A 20106-nucleotide genomic window follows, 5' to 3' on the forward strand; every position below is an offset into this window, starting at 1 on the left:
GATGATGTACAAGTAAATCAAACGTTTTACAAAGGGTAGAGCAAAACTATGAGAACAATCAGGGAAGGTAAATAAAAGTGACTTACCCCTGCTGCTGTTTGGCAACTGCTAAACAGCAGTCACTGATCTGGTGTGACAATACTAGTGTTGCACAGTGTATTGCTATTTGTTGAAATAAGTACAAAACTAGTATTGCTATGACTTATGCATGCGTGTGTGTGTGTGTGTGTGTGTGTGTGTGTGTGTGTGTGTGTGTGTGTGTGTATGTATGTAAAAAATAACAGTGATTTTTACCTGTGCACACACCCAGTAATGCCAGGACACAGACATTATTCTTCTGGGTTAAAAATGTAGCTAACGAGTAATTATATTTCAAAAGTGAATTAATAAAATATATCACACAACATTCAGACACTTAGCTTAGCCATTCTCCTTAATGAGATTCGGAAGCAGGACATTGAGAATGCCCTTTACAAACATTCTCTAACTTGTCAGAATGCTAGTTGGAGTTTTTTTGTCTTGGAGAAAGTAGAACAAGATCCTGGGGGGGGGGGGGGGGGCATGGGAAAACCAGATAGAAGTTAGGGAACTTCACTGGCAGTTGGTTTTGGAGGCTAATAGAACTCCTGGGTTGAATGAACATATTTCTCTTGTACCGGTTCTCAGGATAACAGCTGGTAAGTTGTAAGCTTTTTTACTATTAATTTCTTGTCTAGATGGCAGTCTTAGTTATATAAGCTTGTCGTGTCATTTTTTTAGCTACTCCGTGTTTTTCCACACATTTTTTTATAGATGTTTTTGCATATGTTTTCATGTAAAACTTTGAACATTTTTGGTTTTATCCACATTTAACATTTCTTAATGTTTAAACATATTTGTTTGAAGGTTTTAATCAAGTTGTTTTATTTCATTTTGTTTCTTTAAATATTTAATTGGTTAATAAATCCTATTTACGGAGGGGTTGGTATATTTAAAAAAAGGCTTGACAGTGAAAAGCATATGATCTGATGAAGTCTTTGTGACGAAAATGCTTAACTTTTGGAATGCATTTATGTTTATGTTCAATAAACAGCTGTCTGCCTGATCCACCGTCTTGAGTACTTGGACCTCTGTCATTTGTACCCTGGTTTTGTGTTTTGGTTTTTGGTATTGGTGGGCACTTGCCTCCTTGAAGTTGATTACTGGTTTTCTCTCAAATGTATTTTTTTTAATACAAAAGATAATAAGGGGCAATTAACAGGTAATAATGTTTGGTTTTACTGGCATGAGGAAATTATCACTAATTTTATATGTAAGATATTCTAGGATGACATCAACCAGATTCTACTGTGAAGTAATTAAAATGATAGTGCGGTCTTTATTAAAGGGTAATATATTTACAACTGTGAGACATTGCTTAGATAGCATAAAGATATTATTTTGGATTCTGTGATTTATTTACAGGAACGTTTTACTGTTTTATTTACAGGAACGTTTGGGCATATCCTACATTTGAGGTATAGGTGCTCCACTTTATTGATGGGTAGTTAAAGCCTCCCAAAATGATGAAGTTCTTATTTATAGAAATTTCACTGAGCACATGTAGGAACCTTATATAATTTTCTGAGGACATAGAGGATGCCTTATAACAGGCTATGAACTGATAGTTGGTCTTATTTAATGTGAGTTCCATTTGTGGGTCTCAAGGAATCTGTTTAGAGGTGATATGACCCTTAACAAAATGGGCCTGAAGGCATGGTAGATGCAAAACCCAGGTATGAAAAGAGTGCTTTCTAAACATTTAAACCAAGTTTCAGTAACTACACAGACATGGATGCACTCAAATGCTCAGAGTGAAACAATACTAATTTCTGAACTTTAATCGTAGTTTCACTTAGGAATGGGGTCCATTCCTGTCATGCTATTAGAAACCCAAAAGATTTGGAGAAATTAAAAAACAGGAGGGCCTCAAGGTCTGGCATGTTGTTATTGGAACTTCCTGAAATGAGGAGAGTCACACTGATGTGGTTTTGTTCAGGATTTGACATGTTAATTATGTTGGAATGTCCATCAGTCTATAAAGGTATTATGGGGGTGGCAAAAGATTTGGTCAATATGTAGAAATCTCGGAATGAAAGGCGCAAGCCATCTTTAGCAAAGCAGGTAGTACTGTCAAGCATTTCATCCTATGCTGCCCATGCTGAATCGCTATTGGCTGACACCAGCTATTTATCCCAGTGTTGAAGCCAATTATCCTTGACATCATTTTTGGAAAAAGAAAGGAGGACAAGAGTCTTCCCTGCATTTGTGACATGCATGAAGAAACCTGACATGATTCTCTGCAGCTCCTGCGAGGTTCTGCATACCAAGTCATTCGCCACCTACATGGACTACTACCATGCTGTAGCCATATTTGTTAGGTTAGGTATTTGTTAGGTAGAAGGGCTTTAAGGGTCCTTGAGGTATCAGAGATCCTCTGAAAGACAGCTCACTGCTACATGTCTTTGTCCAGCCTGGTGACAGGAGAATCAGTATGTCTCACTACACAGTCATCGATCATTAAAATGTTTTTATTTGTAGAATGGTGTGGTATGGTGGATTTGGTGTTATTAAAATGTTGGTGACTCTTTTGTAAGTGTGCCAAAAGGTGATGTGGTGGCAGAGTGGTGGCAGAGTTATGCTAAGTTCTAGTTTTCATGGATCTAACAGGCTTTGGCAATAATTTCATTACCACCTCAGAGTAAGACATTTTAGAGTGAATTGATGCTGAGCATTGTGGGAGTGGGAGTATTGTTCACAGTATAATTTATTTTGTGAGAGTGAGACCTCCATGATAGTAAAATACTTGCATCTCTCACAATCAGAATAGGTTATACTTAGTAAGAGGTCATTATCTGTGGGTATCAGGCAGTTGCTGAACTGCCTCTGGATACCAAGTGCTATGAGGCTAGCAGCAGAGAGTGGATAATCAGGCTGACCTTCCATTTTGTCCATAAATTAAAAGAATGTAGTTTGTACTTCACAAATTTTACAAGTAAAAGAAATGAATCTAAGGAAAAGGAGAGATAGACTGCATATAAGTATTAGAGGAGAAGGAGCTAAACTTTTATCCAGGAGACCAGCAAGTGCAAAGTCAGAAGTCAGAGAGGCATTCTTTTAGTCGCAGCTTAAATAAATGAATGTTATGTATTGCTCCGAGTTGTGCAAGGATCATATTCCAGACTTTTAATACATGGTGCAAGTATAGACTTTGAATAAAGTTTTTGTAAGGCTTATAGATGTCAAGCAGATTTTTGTCAGAAGATTGAAGGTGACAACTTGGGAGGTATTTGCCTCACAGACTCTCTTACTTAAATTTACACACCAATTGTGCAGTCACACAACAGTGGGGAAAAGAAAAAAAAGGCAGTAACTAATTCCATTCAAACATAAAACACAACAACATTGACTTTCTGTAGGCCTTACAATTTTCAGTCAGTCATGATTCAGTCAAATGTGATTTCAGTCAAATGAACCTGTAAGTTTTGTTCAGTCCACGCGATTTAGTCAAAAGAACTAGTACCATATATAAATGTGTGTGTATGTGTGTATGTATTCAAAACTCTTGTGTATTTTACTGTTTGTCTTCAGCTGTTGACATTTATGTGTGCAAGTGAATTTTAGAGATACCATGGTCATATATATCTATATCTATATCTATATATATATATATATATATATATATATATATATATATATATATATATATACACACACACACACACACACACACATACATATTGCTATATATATATATATATATATATATATATATATATATATATATATATACACATACATATATATTGGTGCTGACTGCAGAAAGGTTTGTGTACACTTTAACTATGAGAGTAAAACCTCTAGATATGGAGGAAAAATGGAACTACGACCCATACAGTTTAACTATATTTCTGAAGCAGTTTGACCTTGTAACATTACTTAATGAACGAAAGTGCTCAAATACCTTATGATGTTATTATTTTCTTGAATAAAGCATTCAAAAGTACGGGTTGTAGTTCCATTTTTCCTCCATATCTAGAGGTATTGCTCTCATATATATATATATATATATATATATATATATATATATATATATATATATATACATAGGTTTACCTTTATATTCTTGAATCACATGTGCGAGTATTCATATATTCGCTTCGTAAAAATGAAACTGGAAACAGCAACAGTTGTTAATGTTCGAAAAGCAGCAAATCGAACAGCCGATTCGCTGTGTTTTGAACATAAATGTCAACAACAAAATTAGATAAAGTGTAATGCAGGGGGGCAAGCCCCTCTGCACCCCCCATGTGGGGGGCTGCGCACCCCACACCCCCCTACTTTATTATTCTAACTCTGAGATTGCACTACAGCGGAGAAAGGAACCATTTCCAACTCTGCACTATAGTGCAATCTGCCCCAGAATGTCGAATGCGCAATGAGCGACTTACACTGTGCATTCGCTCATTGCACATTTGAACCTTCTTCCATTCGACGTTTGCAAACCTTGCAAACTGTCTTTCGAACAACTGTCGGTCGCCCGTGTGCAATACGCACATGTAATAAACATATATATATATATATATATATATGTATATATATATATATATATATATATATATATGTATATATATATATATATATATATATATATGTATATATATATATGTATATATATATATATATATATATAAATATATATATATGTGTATATATATATATATATATATATATATATGTTTTTATATATATATATATATATATATATATATATATATATACACACACACACACACACACACACACACACACTGAGATGATGGATGATATCCTGAGTAAATCTCTACATATTTCCAAGGAGGGAGATGCAATGCTTTTGTAAATAATGTATTTGGATGTTTCTGGAATGCCAGAAGTTGATGACATTAGACTTTGTCCATTTTTCATGTCTTACTGCAATTATACTACTTTTTTCTTTTGAAGTAAGATGGATGACATGCCATTAAACAACACAATTAAGACACCTGTAGGGGTCATGGCTAGCTGTTGCATAGCTGTCAGCCATTACTTTTGTCAAACCTCTTCTTCCATTGTCTTTTGTTCAAAACCTAAGCACACTTAGGAGCCCTGATGTCTGCAGTCCCTTTTCAGATGGTATGACTGCTACACCTATCAGAAGCAGTCAGGTTCATTGTTATTCAACTGCCTTTAAACATTATGCTTTCTGTAGTCATTCATATGCTTACTGTTTTAGTTTATGAATTAGTGGGGTTTTGTTCCTTCACTTTAGATTGAGTAGTGCAGGGTTCTTTTTTAATATGTAGGGTGGGCCAGCAGTGTGTGTGTGTGTGTGTGTGTGTGTGTGTGTGTGTGTGTGTGTGTGTGTGTGTGTGTGTGTGTGTGTGTGGTGTAAAAGAACTATGGAACAAATCTGTACAGGCACCTTCTTGCTGCCCTGCTGAAGGGGACAGTTGTGTAACTGCAGTGGACTGGCTCCAATAGATAGGGATGGGAGTCTTAAGCTGACATCCATCAATCATTTCCATTTGCCAAAGCCATTACAGCAGTGATTTGCAGAGAGGCGGGAAAAGCCTCAAAGTTGACTGGTATGTTGTGTGGATGTGGGTGGCTGTGTGATTGTGGGGAGTGGAGGTGTCCCTTTGTAAGTGTGGTGTGAATGTTATGCATTGTCAAATAGATGGAGTAAACTTGTGCACAGTGTAGTCTCTAGTAATTTCATCATTGCTTGATTGAGACATATACACTGCCCTGTGTTTGTTAGTACATTGTTTGAGTGCCTTGTTTGGAGTATGGTATCACTGCTACAGCTGCTGGTACTGTTTCAATACATGTGTTTCATGAAGTATGTACATGCCTGTGTGATTTGGGGTAGTTGCAACGTAGAACAGATGAGTAGGAGTGTTGAATCTCTTATCAGCGTGCCCCACAAGTGTCACCAATTGTGGCTTATACTTTTTGCTCTGTCATACTATAATCCATAATGCTTTTTGAAAAATGTGTTGGCTTCTCATGAATAAATAATGACATTCATTGCAATTATAGACATCTTTTTTTTTTCAGAAAATGAATGCTAATTCATGTAGTTTTATTTTGTGAGCTTACTAAATCAGTAGTATTGCTATTTTCAAAAGTATCTGATTTGGAAGCTTTCTCTATTAGTCCGTTGTAAGAGGATGAGAGATATGCTACAAGTATACAACTAAGACAAGCTACATAAAGCAATAGTAACAGAAAGTACTGGGTCACATCAGAAGCTTGGGAAGTCATTGTTAAGAAGAAACCGAGAACTCTCTCATTGTTATGTAAAGCTTGGCACCAAGTACCATAGTTTGGCTTATGCTATAACAGAATAACTAGGCAAGATACCCATGTGAGCAGCCTGAATGCAATTCAAATTGAATATTTTACTATGTACATTTTAAGAAATTAATAGATTTGCCTAAACCCTGAATTGATGTATGTGCTTTTTTAGAAATAATTCCTGGGAAATGCTATTCAGAAATGAAGAAACATATGACAGAACAGTTTTAGTGGCATACCAGGCTGTGATTTATTTGATGTCTATTGTCGTGCAAAGTTGACTAATTAGTTGAATCCAGCCAAGCTGGAAATATGAGACTCCAGCTCACTGAAGGAGGAGGGAGGAGTAACTTGGCCAGGAAGTGAAGCTTACAAAACTGCTGTTTGCAAAGTCCTTTTGTCTCAGTAATTTGACACTTTTGCAATATTATTTCAGAGAATGTGTAGTACATCAGTAGGAACAACATTTGTAAAATTAGTGCAGAGCAGTCAATGATTCATGATCTGCAGACTCAGACTTGGCAGTTTTTTCTGGTGTTCCATTCTAATTGAATAGAAGTGTAGAAGGACAAGAAATTGGAGGGCTATTTATTCTCACAATCTGTGCTTTCATAGTGCATTATGGGACATGTTTAGCTTTCTAAAGGAATCAGGATGTCAGCCCCCATGAGGGCAGACAAATATAAGAAAAAAAAAATTGGCATAAGTACTTATTTTGCTACAGGCTGCTTTGGGAGGTGCAGTAATTCATGGCAAGATAAAAACATGTTTTTTCATTATTTGTCCATAGTGGTCCTTTAAATATAAGTAACACAGGTTGGCTGACCAGGAACTTAATATTCAGGATGTATGGAATACAGTAATATCATAATATTTAAATAGCTTTAAGGTGACAACTTCCCAAAATGATTACTTTTATGCTTAATGACAACAGGCAATTGCAGGGGAAAGGGAGGGAATTTTATGGTCAAATTAACCTAAGGGGTGAAGTACAACACATCCGCTTGCTTTTAAAAACACAAAAAGAGGGTGGGAACATAGCTGTCAAACTTCTGCACCCAAATGTGGAACACTTCCAATCATACTGCTGGACAAATGGGCAAAATGTGGAATACTTACTAAGAGTTTACTAACAACTTAAACTAAGAAGCTCACAGCATAGTTAAAATGTGATATTTTATACTTCCAAAAAGTTATTTGATGAATTAATTTGATTCATCTTTATTTGCCATGGATATTAGCTAAAAAATCTTAATTCTGAATGTGTAACAGACCCTTTCAATGTGAAACAGTGAAGACTATGGGCATTTTAAAACTGAAATGAGAAACATTTGTTATCAAGACAGCAAAAAGCACCCCTGCACTACCAGGCTATAACTCATTACACCTTTCGGCCCCAGAACTTGGACTGAAGCTACAAAGGCAGTGGTATTTCCATATTCATAAAAGATGTGCACACCTCCAGACTGGTAGCCCAACATAATGCATGTGAGATACCTCAGGTGCAGCTAACATTGAGTAAGACAGCGATTCAGGTCGTAGCCTGCTATAGGTCCCCAACCATGTCCCAAGACTCACACTCCATGTTCCTAAGCACCCTGGAGAATATTAGAGTCCAACCTAACACTCTCATACTGGGCGACTTCAACTACCCCTCCATTAACTGGGAAAACTATTCATGTACCAATGTACTTGCCCAACATTTTCTGGAATTCATTAAGTCCAATGCCCTGGACCAGCTTGTAGCAACATCCTTGACCTGGTCATTACTAACATGGGCAACCATTGCTCTACACCAATAGTCAGCTCCTCCCTGGTTAGATCTGATCACAAACTAATCACCTTGGAAATCCACACCCCCCCTCCCTCAAAGGTAACCACCATGAAAAACTTCTCCAAACCTAACTTTGGGCTCCTAAAAACAGAGGTGGCTAATTTCACGGAACCCATGCAAATGGAGAATAGTTGCATGACCGCCAAATCATACACCAATGCACTGTATGAACACGTACACAAATGCATGGATCTCACCATGCCCAATAAAACCAATACACTCTCCTCAAAAAAAGGAAGCCAATCTGGTGGTCCCCTGCCATAAACAAACTCTACAACAGAAGGAGGAAACTGATGCGGTATAAGGTGAAGTCCCAAGACTGGAAAAACTCCCTTATCAGCCTCAACAAAAGGTTGCGATCTCTCATCAAATCCTCTAAAGATAGCTATGAAAACAGAATTATAGCAGATATTAAAGACAACCATAAGGCCTTCTATAATTATGTAAAGAATCTCCACAGCAATACCCAGATTTGCTCTGAGCTACTGCACAATGGTACCTCCTATACTGAGCCAACAAATATTGCCAATATACTGGCCAACAGATTCAGTGCCAACTTTACCCCTCCCCCCAAAGGTCCAATCACAATACCTGTAAAATACCAGGCACCTAGTATTACTGCTGCTCAGGTTAAAACAGTACTGTCCAAGGCCAAGAATACAGCTTCTATGGGACCTGACAATATCCAAGGCTGTGTTCTACATGAACTACAGAGTGAACTGGCACCTTACCTGTGTGCCCTGTTCAATTACAACCTCACCTCAGGCTTTGTCCCTACCGAATAGCGCACTGCTATAATCATCCCTCTCTACAAGGGAGGAGTGACTGCAGACCCTGGGAACTATCACCCCATTAGCCTGACGAGTCTGATATGAAAAGCTATGGAACACATCATCATGGACCTAATAAACAAGGATATAGGGAATCTCCAAATTCTGGATCCTGCACAGTTTGGTTTTGTGAAGGGTAGATCATGCCTGCTCAACTTGGTCGACTTCTTTGAGTCAGTCACAAGAGCTGTGGATGAAGGCAAGGTGGTTCATACAGCCTACCTTGATCTGGCCAAGGCCTTTGATACCATTCCCCACTCAGGAATCATAGAAAAACTCACTAAGCTAGGCATCAACCCCTATATCACTAGGTGGATTGCAAACTGGCTCACAGATAGAACCCACAGTGTGAAAGTAGCTGACTCCAAGTCAGACTGTCGACCAGTCACAAGTGGAGTCCCACAGGGTTCGGTTCTGGGTCCTCTCCTGTTTGGTATCTACTTTTCTGAAGTCCAGGCAAACATGAAAGGACTCTGGCTGACAAAGTTCACAGACGATTGCAAGTTGGGAGCTATTATTAATTCCCGAAGTGATCTTGACATCCTACAGAAAGGCCTTACTGAAACCAATGACTGGTGCAGGAACCATGGCCTTAAGCTCAATGCCAAAAAAATGTGTCATCATCCCCCTTGGGAAAAACCCAGTTCCCTTGAATTACCACATTGATGGTAGTCCACTGAACATAGAAGACATTATAAGAGATCTAGAAACACAGGTTGACAGCAACCTCTCTTTTGACCACCACATTGCCACTGTGTTCAGAAAGTACTTCTATGTGGCACATCTCATTACTAAGGGTTTTGCATCCAGGAAGAAATAGGTCATTGTCTCCCTCTACTCTTCCCTCATTAGGCCAATCATCAAGTACAATGTCCCATTTGGCATGTACCTCACTAGACACCTGCAACAACTGGAGAAGCCACAAAAGTACCTCACAAAGAGGATCCTAGGCATTAAACACTTGTCCTATATGGACAGACTCAAATAACTCTAACTATTCTCTGTCTCATATCGCTTACTTTGAGTCGATCTCTGCTTGACTTACAAAGCCATGTCTGACCCAGCTCTGTTAGAAATGCTACATCTAAAGAAATCCCAATCCCTCCACACCACATGCTCCAGAGGCCTCAACCTCATTACCACAATCAACAGAACATGCTGGAGGGACAGGTTCATAACCCAGAGACTGCCCATGCTATGGAATAGACTTCCCATACATGTAAAGCAGAGCACCTCACTGGCCCTCTTCAAGAGGAATCTTGATGAGTGGGTGGGAAATAGAAATTTCACCCTGGGGATCCCTCCAGTGGCTCTGCTCGACAGAAGTACTAGGAACTAAGGTTGTGTGGCACAATGCCAGGGTAATCCTATGGGCTAGGCTTGTAAAGGCTCCAGGGCCATTAGCCTAGTACACACCTATGAACCTATGAATAAGGTACACTTGAAAGGTTTGGGTGGAAATCTTTATCTCTGGTTTAGAACATCTTGAACTGGCAGAAACTAAAACTTCAAGCTTGATAAAAGCTCTTCAAAAAGTAACACAGTCACACTCTTCCCAAGAAGCAGTCACAGCTTATGTAACATAACCTGGAGTCAGTCCTGCCACAAAACAGAAATCAGGTTTTAATTCTAAATGTTAGACCTCTTAAGTGTAAAAAACTGTACAACCATTTACTGGAATTACTGACTACAGGCTTATAGAGCTTTAAAACACTTTACCCAGATGTTACAGAACACTGATTAAAATAATAAATATTAATGGTTTAAAAATAGCTAAACAGACACATCTGTAACTCAAAACAGGAAACAAGAAGGAACACCTCTAAAAGAGAAACAGACTTTCAAATAAACTTAAAAACAGAGCAAGAAAAAATAATTTGCAGCAATTTAACTCTGTTTTAGAATAAATTGAACTGGCCTGATATGTTTTTAGACAATGTCCTGATTAAAAATACGTTTGTAAAGAATGTCAAAGTATATTAATGCATGTAATAATAAAAATGTCATTACATTACATTTGTATGACTGCAGAAGAAAGCAAAAATTATTTTTAGTCTGCCCTTTAAATGCATTCAGTATTCTATCTGCCTTTCATTGATATATTCCTCCTAACTCCCTCTTCTTCTGTCCTGCACCCAACTGAATGCCCCACCATCTAGTCCAGTAGTCTAGTCCATTGGTTCAAAAACCTGTCCAATAAGTGGAACTCATTTTGCATGTCCAAAGAGTAGGCAGTCCCCAAAAATTTGCTGCCTGTTCCCCATCCTCCTCCTTCCTCTAGTCTTCCTGTTCAACATAACCCCTTCACATTTTCCTGTCATGCTTTTGTGCATCTGCAGCATATCCTCCCTTGTCTCTTCTGATCTCTGGAAGAGGTCAGTGTTCTCTAGTCTCTAGTTATATTCTTCTCCCCCATTTCTAACACCCTTTTAGTGGTCTCTTCACTGGATTCCATCCAGCAGCCTGATGTCCATCTCCTTGTGTGACCACAAGAGCTACATACAGTAGTCAAGTTGTGGCCAGCCTTAGGCCTAGTAGAGCATAAGTATTACCTCTTTGCTTCTTGAATCTTTCTTAAAGAGGTTGCACCTACAGGTTTCTGCTGGTTGATGCCACTGCCTTCACACTCTGTTGTTTGTGGTTAGTCCAGCCTTGAACAACATCCGCAAATTCTCTTACTGCTCTTTTACTATCATTTCCACTCTCCCCAGATAATGCTTCACAACAGGGTTGTTGGGGCAGCCCAAGTTCAGTACTTTATATGTGTTTGCACTGAATTTCAACTTTCATGTTTCAGCCCATATTTATTAACATTTCTAAACCTTGCTTAGGTACTCTTCTCCCATTCTTCACTACTGCATCTTTCTTTATGTTATCAGTGGTGAAGCTGATTTTGTTCTTTGTTTTCTCAGTTAATGTCTGAAACTAACTAAATAAAGAGGACTGGATCCAGGACAGACCTCTAAATCACTCCATTAGTCATTTTCCTTAGCATTGACGTTCCTCCCACCTCAACCCTCAGTATCCAACCAATCAATCATGCATCATTTCAGTTCCTTAGTCATGGCCTTAACCCAGTGCTTCTAGTTTTTCCAGCAGCTGCCTATACAAGACTGAATCAAATGCCTTGAATTTCAGGTAAACTATGTCTGCTGATACATCCTTGTCCAGTTCTCCTGTAAACCAGTCATAAAACTGGATTGGATTTGACTGATACTGTTATATAGACATGGTTGATCGTAGTGGAGATTGCTGCCATCCAGCAACGTGACCACTTTGCTATCTATTCTGCTTTCCATTCGCTGCTATGCTCAACTCAGATCCGTCTCCTTCCCTCCAACCATGGTACCTTCCTCTTGTTTCTTTGCAAAGGCTGAAGAAAGCTATTCATTTAATACCGCTGTTTTTTCTAGTCTTCTGTGATCTCTATCCCTTTTTTGTTCATCCTTGCCTGGTTTATTCCCACCTACCTTTCTTTCTGCTATACCCATTTTTCCAACTCCTTTTAAGCTTGTGCCTTTGCTGCCGTTCTGCTGTTTGTACTGTACCTGTTCTAACTCCCTCCCAATCCCACCCTTTCCCCCTAATGTAAATCTCATATTTACGCTAACTACTATCATCACAATCATAATGACTCACACTGGCCTTCTCTTTTTGCCTCTTTCTTAAATCATTGTCCATTACTCTAACCTTATCTGTGATCCAGTTCCATCACTTGTTTACTCCCTCAGTTTGTTCTCAGTCTGCTTGATACTCTCCCCAGCTCACCAGAGTCCACATCTGTAAAATCCAGCAGCATGATCTTTATCCTTGTGTTCTCTCTCCCATTTCTGAGTCACACTGTGTCATGAACGCTGTTGGCTGTTAGTGCTTTTACCAGGATATATCCATGATCACCTGCCACCTTGGTTAGGACTACATTAAGAATTCCATCCTTTCTGGTATACTTTCATGCCAGTTGGTTGAACCTCTTATGATCCCAGACTTCAAATAACTCCCATTATCTCTCTCTCTATACTGGAGCCTGGAATCTCCCAGTCTGCTTCTAACAGATTCATACCCACCATAAACATAAAGGTGTTCATCATCTAACAATCTTTCCTTTACTCCCCTCCTTGTTATACTCCTGTCTTGACATGGCTGAGGCTTGATGCACTTTATCAGTCCATGAGAATTCCTCACCATTCTCTACCTTAACCACCAGGCTGCTTAACCCAAATTCTGACCCTGTTTGCTCCTGTGCCAACTTCATATGGTAGTGTCCCTTCTCTTCTCTGACCTCAAATTTAATAATAAATAAAGTCCATCACAAGTCCCCTACTGAGCATATAGGAAATGCGTGCACATGTAGACAATGAAAACTCCCATAAAAAAGCGAACTTTATTACAGACCAAACGAATGAATAAGTGCTTTCTTCCAGCTTAACTGACCTTCATCAGATTCAAATAGGCAGTAAATAATGTTCTTATATGCATACAACCACAGCAAATTAATGAATTCAAACAATTTTATTTAAGCATATGTAACACATTTTTACAGATGTTTTATTTATACAAATTTACAATACCTTACATGTTAAACTGTAGCATTTTTTAGATATTTTTTATACACTTAAAATATTTAAAGTGCACAGTATTTATTAAGTGATTTTAAAATGCATTATTTATTTGTTGACTCGCTTGTTTGCACATTGAATACATATGTATATATATATATATATATATATATATATATATATATATATATAGTATATAGGAAATGTATATTTTGTTTGATTCATCTGAAAAGTTATATCATTTCCTTGTTTAAATTCATTAATTTCCTGTGGTTGTATGTATATAAGAACGGGAAAACTCACCTGACATGTTAGTTACTCGTGTCGAAGACTTTTTAAAGTCTGATTTTAATTTTGGGGACATTAATGATTTATCCACTGAATATGTGTTTGTTAATGACCACAGTCTTGATAATTTTGGTTCCCTTAAGGACAAAATTTTGGCTATGGAGAAAAAAACGAGGTTTATTAAACTTATGCAGATCGACAACGCTTATTTTTAGAAATGTATTACTTTGAAAATTGTGCCCCAAGGTCTAAGGGTTTTTAAGGAACCAATGGGGATTGATTTTAGTGATGAGGTTATGTCTGAATTTAATTTATTGTTTGATGAGTTTGGATTTAATTTTATGTGCTTGTTGTTAAAGCATAATGATGCTAAAATAAGCAGGCTTATTATTGAAGTTGAACAACTGAATGAAGAAATTACACAGGATTTAGTATTTGAAAATTGGAAGGATTTTTACAACAAACAGTTTTATATGGTCAATAAAAAGTCTACAGCTATTTTTAAAAGAAAGGAAAGAAAAATACAAAGGGACATGAAACAGTACAAAGAGAAAAGTGCTTGCACTTGGAGTAGAACCAAACAAACACACAACAGTGACACATCCAACAAATCTAGTCATCGAGCTACAGATGACAAACAGGCAAACAAAGGGGATGTTAAAGGTTATCAGGGATATAAAAATTAGGAAAAAAAATTTTTGGAAGGGCCAAAAAAAAAAACAGTTGGAGAAATAGAGGAAATCAATGGGATTCAGGACCAAAAGGGCAAAAAACTTGGTACAAAAACCCAGGTTATAGGCCACCTTACCAGGACCAGTGATGGAGATAGTTAAAGTTAATGAAGCCACATTCGAATGTAAAAACTTTAAGATTTTTAATTATACTGATTGTAAGGTGACTTTAGAACATTTTTCTTTGTTCCTCAAAGGGGATGAAATTTGTGCCTACGTTTGAACTAGATCCCATTGACACAATACTAAAAGTTAAGTTGTTTATTAGAAAACTTAATTTAACTTTATTTTTTAAAGACAAACATCAGAATTATGGAACAAACAAGCTTAAGAAAAAGTGCAAGTTTAACCCCCCCCCCAAACTACAATCTATATTAGCAACTCTCAAAAGACTTATTATAGAAGACATTTACAGGACTTATGCAAACAAGGAGAAGGAATATAATTTTAGTAAAACAGAATGTGAGCTTTTTCAGAAACTTTGTCAGGACAAAACAATCAGAGTTATGAAACCTGACAAGGGCGGGGGAATTGTGCTCTTTGATCAGACTGATTATATTGAAAAGATGTTTGAAATATTGAATAACCTTGATGTTTACGAAACCACCAGTATTAACCAAATTAACATAGCCCACAGACGGATAGACTCATGGCTAGAAGAATTTTTGTTGGATGAGAGAATTACAAATGACATTTATGAATTTGACAAAGTTGTGAGCCATTTATTAGCTACAGTGTTTGGTGTACCAAAGGTGCACAAGGATTATTTGCATCCACGTTTTCATGTCATTGTGTCAGGAAGCAAGTCGAAAACTTACCCCTTTGGGGTAGTAATCGATAACTGGTTAAAGCATGTGTATAACAAAATCCCTGACTTGCTCATAGACTCATGGGATTTCCTGAGCAGATTGAAACACGAATTATGGGATAGTAAGCTGACTTTTGTGAGCACAGATGTGGTGAACTGTTTTAATTCAATACCCAAAGAAGAGGGTTTAGAATTATTCCATGCATCTATGGTTAGGTATTCCAGTTTTGATAATAATAAGATTCTTTTAATTTTGGAATTGATGAGTATAGTGTTAGAAAACAACTTCATCTACTTCGAGGGAGAATATTATAGACAAACAAAAGGAGTAGCCATGGGGGCCTCTTGTGCCCCCATATTTGCTAACCTTGTGCTCACAGAATGGGAGAATAGACATGTATTTAACAGTGAGTTTAAGCATCATTTCACTTTTCACGTATGTTTCCTGTACAATGTTTTTATTCTATGGAAGGGGGACAAGGATGACATTCATAAATTTATTGATTACTTGAACAATATTTGCCCCGATTTTAAGTTTACACATTAATTTAGCGATATTGATTTGTCATATTTAGACACTTACATTTCACACACGTATTCAGGTTTTAAATCTAATATATATCGTAAGCCCACTTTTAATAATTCCTATTTGGAATTTCAAAGCTGCCATCCTTTTTTGCAGAAAAAAAGCATTCTAAAAGGTCAATGTATAGAGGCAGCTAGAATAACTTCCCATCAAGAAGATGTTATTGAAGAACTTAAGTTGATTGGAAGTATGTTCTTGGAAAGAGGCTACCCCGTTCATTTAGTTGAAGAAATTATTGATTATGTATCATCACAATGGGGAGTACTCTATAAGCCATTGTTGGGTGAAGACCTTATACATCAGGAGGAAAATAATCCAAACCACATCTGTTTTTCAAAAGCCAAGGTTTTAAAGTATAGTACTTATTCACCCATTATAAAAGCTGTTGTATGTATGAATTGGAATATTTTAAGAGGTAACAATGACGTTTACAATTCCTTGGGATATCAACCTAAGTTTCAACCTAAGTTTGTATACAAGACTGGCAGGAATATGAAATTCCAACTGGAAAACAACCACAAAGACACTAATAAAAAGGTGGTCAAAGGAACAACTAAATGTGGAAATTGTAACCAGTGTGTTTACATATATGAGGAAAAGTGTGTAAATTTACAAAATGAGTGTAAAAATAGGATTGTATTCCAGGACAGGGAATTGTAAAACTAAAAGCGTGGTATATTTAGCTATGTGTACAGCCTGCCCAGCATGGAGGAGAAAGAAGTCATATGGCAAGTTAAGCTAAATGCATCAAATCCCCCGGGAATAAATGATTACATTTCTTTGAAACCAATCTTAAAATCCAGGGCTTAAATTGTTTTAATTGTTTTAATATTTTTATTTTAAGCATATGTAACACATTTTTACAGATGTTTTATTTATACATATTTACAACACTTTACAAGTTAATTAAACTGTAGCATTTTTAGATATTTTTTATACACTTAAAATATTTAAAGAACACAGTATTTATTAAGTGATTTTAAAATGCATTATTTATTTGTTCACTCGCTTGTTTGCACATTGAATACAAATGTATATATATATATATATATATATATATATATATATATAGTATATAGGAAATGTATATTTTGTTTGATTCATCTGAAAAGTTACATCATTTCCTTGTTTGAATTCATTAATTTCCTGTGGATGTATGTATATAAGAACGTTATTTTCTACTGCTTATCTGAATCTGATGAAGGCCAGTTAAGCTGGAAGAAAGCGTTTATTCATTCGTTTGGTTTGTAATAAAGTTTGCTTTTTTATGGGAGTCTTCATGGTCTAGGATTCTTTGCGCCGTTTACCAGTTATTTTGTGGAGTTGTGATTGCATTTTTTTTTTTTTACATGTAGATAATGCACACACTTATATGCACTTGCATACACACACACACACAAACACACACACACACACACACACACACACACACACACACACACACACACACACATACATTCACATGCACATGTAGAAATATATACAATAGTTCAGTTAAGTGTCTTCCTGAAAAGCTACAATATATGCGCAGTATATGTGCATACATGTACATATCGAATATGTACTAGCATATCATCATACAGTTATTCATGTTTGTAAGACTAAGACACGCAAACACCAAGACTAACAAAAACATAAAGGTAAAGGCTCTTCTTCCATTTCTTTCTGTACCTCTTTAATGTGCAGAAAGTCTTTGGCTTCAAAATTGATCGCAGCACCCTGTACCGGGCAGTCTTCATCCAGTGCTCCGCAGTAGCTGACATTTGTTCGGACAGCGAAGGCTACCGGTTTGGTCTGAAAGACACAGAGATAAGACAACAAAGAAGTGTGTGCAATAGACACAGTCACAGTGTCAGTGTTCTAAATATGGCCTGTTCATTATAAACAAAAGTAAACATGTTTAATCAAAGAGCAGCAGATCTGTGTGGTAAAATATTTTTGTACTTAAATTATTTATTATTATATATCACAGGAGACAAGGGACTGGAGTCTATCACACAAACAACTAACCTACTGTAGAAAAAGCCAGAGGCATGTGCAAGATAAAGGAAAATCCTGGTTCTGTTGGTCAGGCCACCTCTGCAATATGCGTCAGTAGTATTTCATGCAAAAGTGTGCGTCGGTTCTAAAAAACCTACAAGTGGATACTTTTATCGGATGGTACAGCAGTGTGCTCTTCAATGTTTGCTGCATATCCAGCAACATATGTCACAATCTGCAGCTATTAAGAAATACTGGCATTTTGTCATAATTCTGTGACACTGATTATAACAGCATATTGCATTATGTCATGGGGACAGCTGCACTCGTGGCACTTGCAGAGGGGTGGTATGCAATCCTGTGACAGTAATTCTAACAAAAGGAACATGACAGCATGTTGCATTAGTTCCTGTGAGCCAGCTACGCATGTGAAACTTGCAGTGTGATGGTACACACATCACCATCCTATGACAGTAATTATGACATAAAGAATATTGTGACAGATATTGAATTTCTTCATTTGAAACAGCTACACGTGTTTCACATACAGTGTAGTGGTACACACTTACTGCTATCCTAGGCCAGAGATTAGTTTAAAAGAATGTAACAACTTACTGCTTTAACTCATGTGTGGAACTTGACAGTGTGGTGGTATCCTCTTATGGCTGTCATATGACAGAAATTATGACAAAAAGAATGTGACTGTACTGCATGGATTCTGTGAGACAGCTGCATGTGTGCAGAACTTACTGTATACTGGTACACTCACATCGCTATCCTAGGTCAGTGATTATGTCAAGACAGCTTAGTGCATTACCTCTGTAAGATAGCTTGTTCTGCTGTATAGATTAAGGAGTTTCTTTCTTTTGTTATACCGTTTATTAATACTTATGGACAAGCATGTAGGTTTACTTTTAAACTTCCACATTTGCTTGGATCAGTTATGACTGCAAAATGAATACAATTCTCCAAGTGTAAGCAGAGGTCGTCTGTATAACTGTTTACAGTACTAACATTATGGGTAATACTGTTACACTAAAATTTGGAGACCTCAGCATAGCATTGCAGACGCTTTGTAAATTTAAAGTCATTGGATGATATTTGCTTCTGATGGTTTAGAGATTTTGAAGGAGAAGGTTGTTTGTCTGTGGTCTGACTTAACCAGTGAAGGGGATACACTGGGGAAGGTACATACAGATGCTAAGTTTGTTAGGACTAGGTTGGATATATTCTGTCTTTTAGTGGGTTACTTAATAAGCTGGTCTAGGGAGTTCTTATTTATAAAATCGAAGAACTTTTCTGCATGTCTTCCAGTTTAATTATTATATACACAGGACATATGCTTCATGACTTAAATAACCTACATATAAATTTCACCATTCTTGCTGTATAGAACCAGTCATGGTATCTTTTAGGCTTATTCCTAATGCAGTAAGGGCTTGGAGTAATATGTTATAATCAACTAAATCAAAGGCTTTTGTGAGGTCAGTGAGGACTGAATCTGTTAAACTGCCTTTATCAACATTCGAAAATTATAATCAGTTAAGTGCTGTTGTTGTATCCCTGCCATCCAGTAACCAAGCTAACAGGGAGGAAGCATGTTATGTTTCTCAATATGGGTACACAGTTCATTACAACGTAACTTTTCAATAAGTTTTGCAAGAAACAGTAGAAAGGAAATGTGGCCTGAGGTCACTGGTGGAGAAGGGTTTGGAAACCTTGGAGAGGGAGTTAACTATGGCCTTCTTCCATATAAATCCAGTGTAATGGGGCATTAGGCAGAGTAATGGACCAGACCACCTCCCTGCAGAAATTCCAGTATCGAATTACTTATTTTATTTATTTTATTTATTTATTTATTTACCGGGAAATTCCATCTGGACGCAGGTCCTTTTTCAGTGGATGCCCAGGGAGAAAAGCGCCACATCATGTACATGATAAATAGAGATACAAAGTTGCAGCAATAGTAAACAACATTACAGGTTGTTGGCTTTAATACAATAATAGGATATTGAATATCAACAGTATATACAGTAAATGTTGCAAGTTAAGATAGTTTCTTGTCATTTATAACAAAGTTGTCAGACAAGATTTTAAAGTATGTAAAGACAACTAGCTAGTTCTGACTGTGGTTAGTAGTGGCGGTAGTATAGT

At 37.1% G+C, this 20106-nt stretch overlaps 1 protein-coding gene across 2 annotated transcripts in view; it reads right to left on the reverse strand.

The window, feature by feature from the left end:
* Window positions 1-20106, reverse strand: part of CACNB3 (calcium voltage-gated channel auxiliary subunit beta 3) — a 308851-nt gene that overhangs the window by 121836 nt on the left and 166909 nt on the right. For both annotated transcript variants that reach the window (XM_044083798.1, XM_044083797.1), the window contains exon 3: window positions 17644-17766. In XM_044083798.1, the coding sequence (XP_043939733.1) occupies window positions 17644-17766 (123 nt within the window). The remainder of the gene's footprint in view (window positions 1-17643; window positions 17767-20106) is intronic.

This window comes from Protopterus annectens, chromosome 9.part0 (genome assembly GCF_019279795.1).
Source record: "Protopterus annectens isolate FY-2018-M chromosome 9.part0, PAN1.0, whole genome shotgun sequence".
NCBI lineage: Eukaryota > Metazoa > Chordata > Ceratodontiformes > Protopteridae > Protopterus > Protopterus annectens.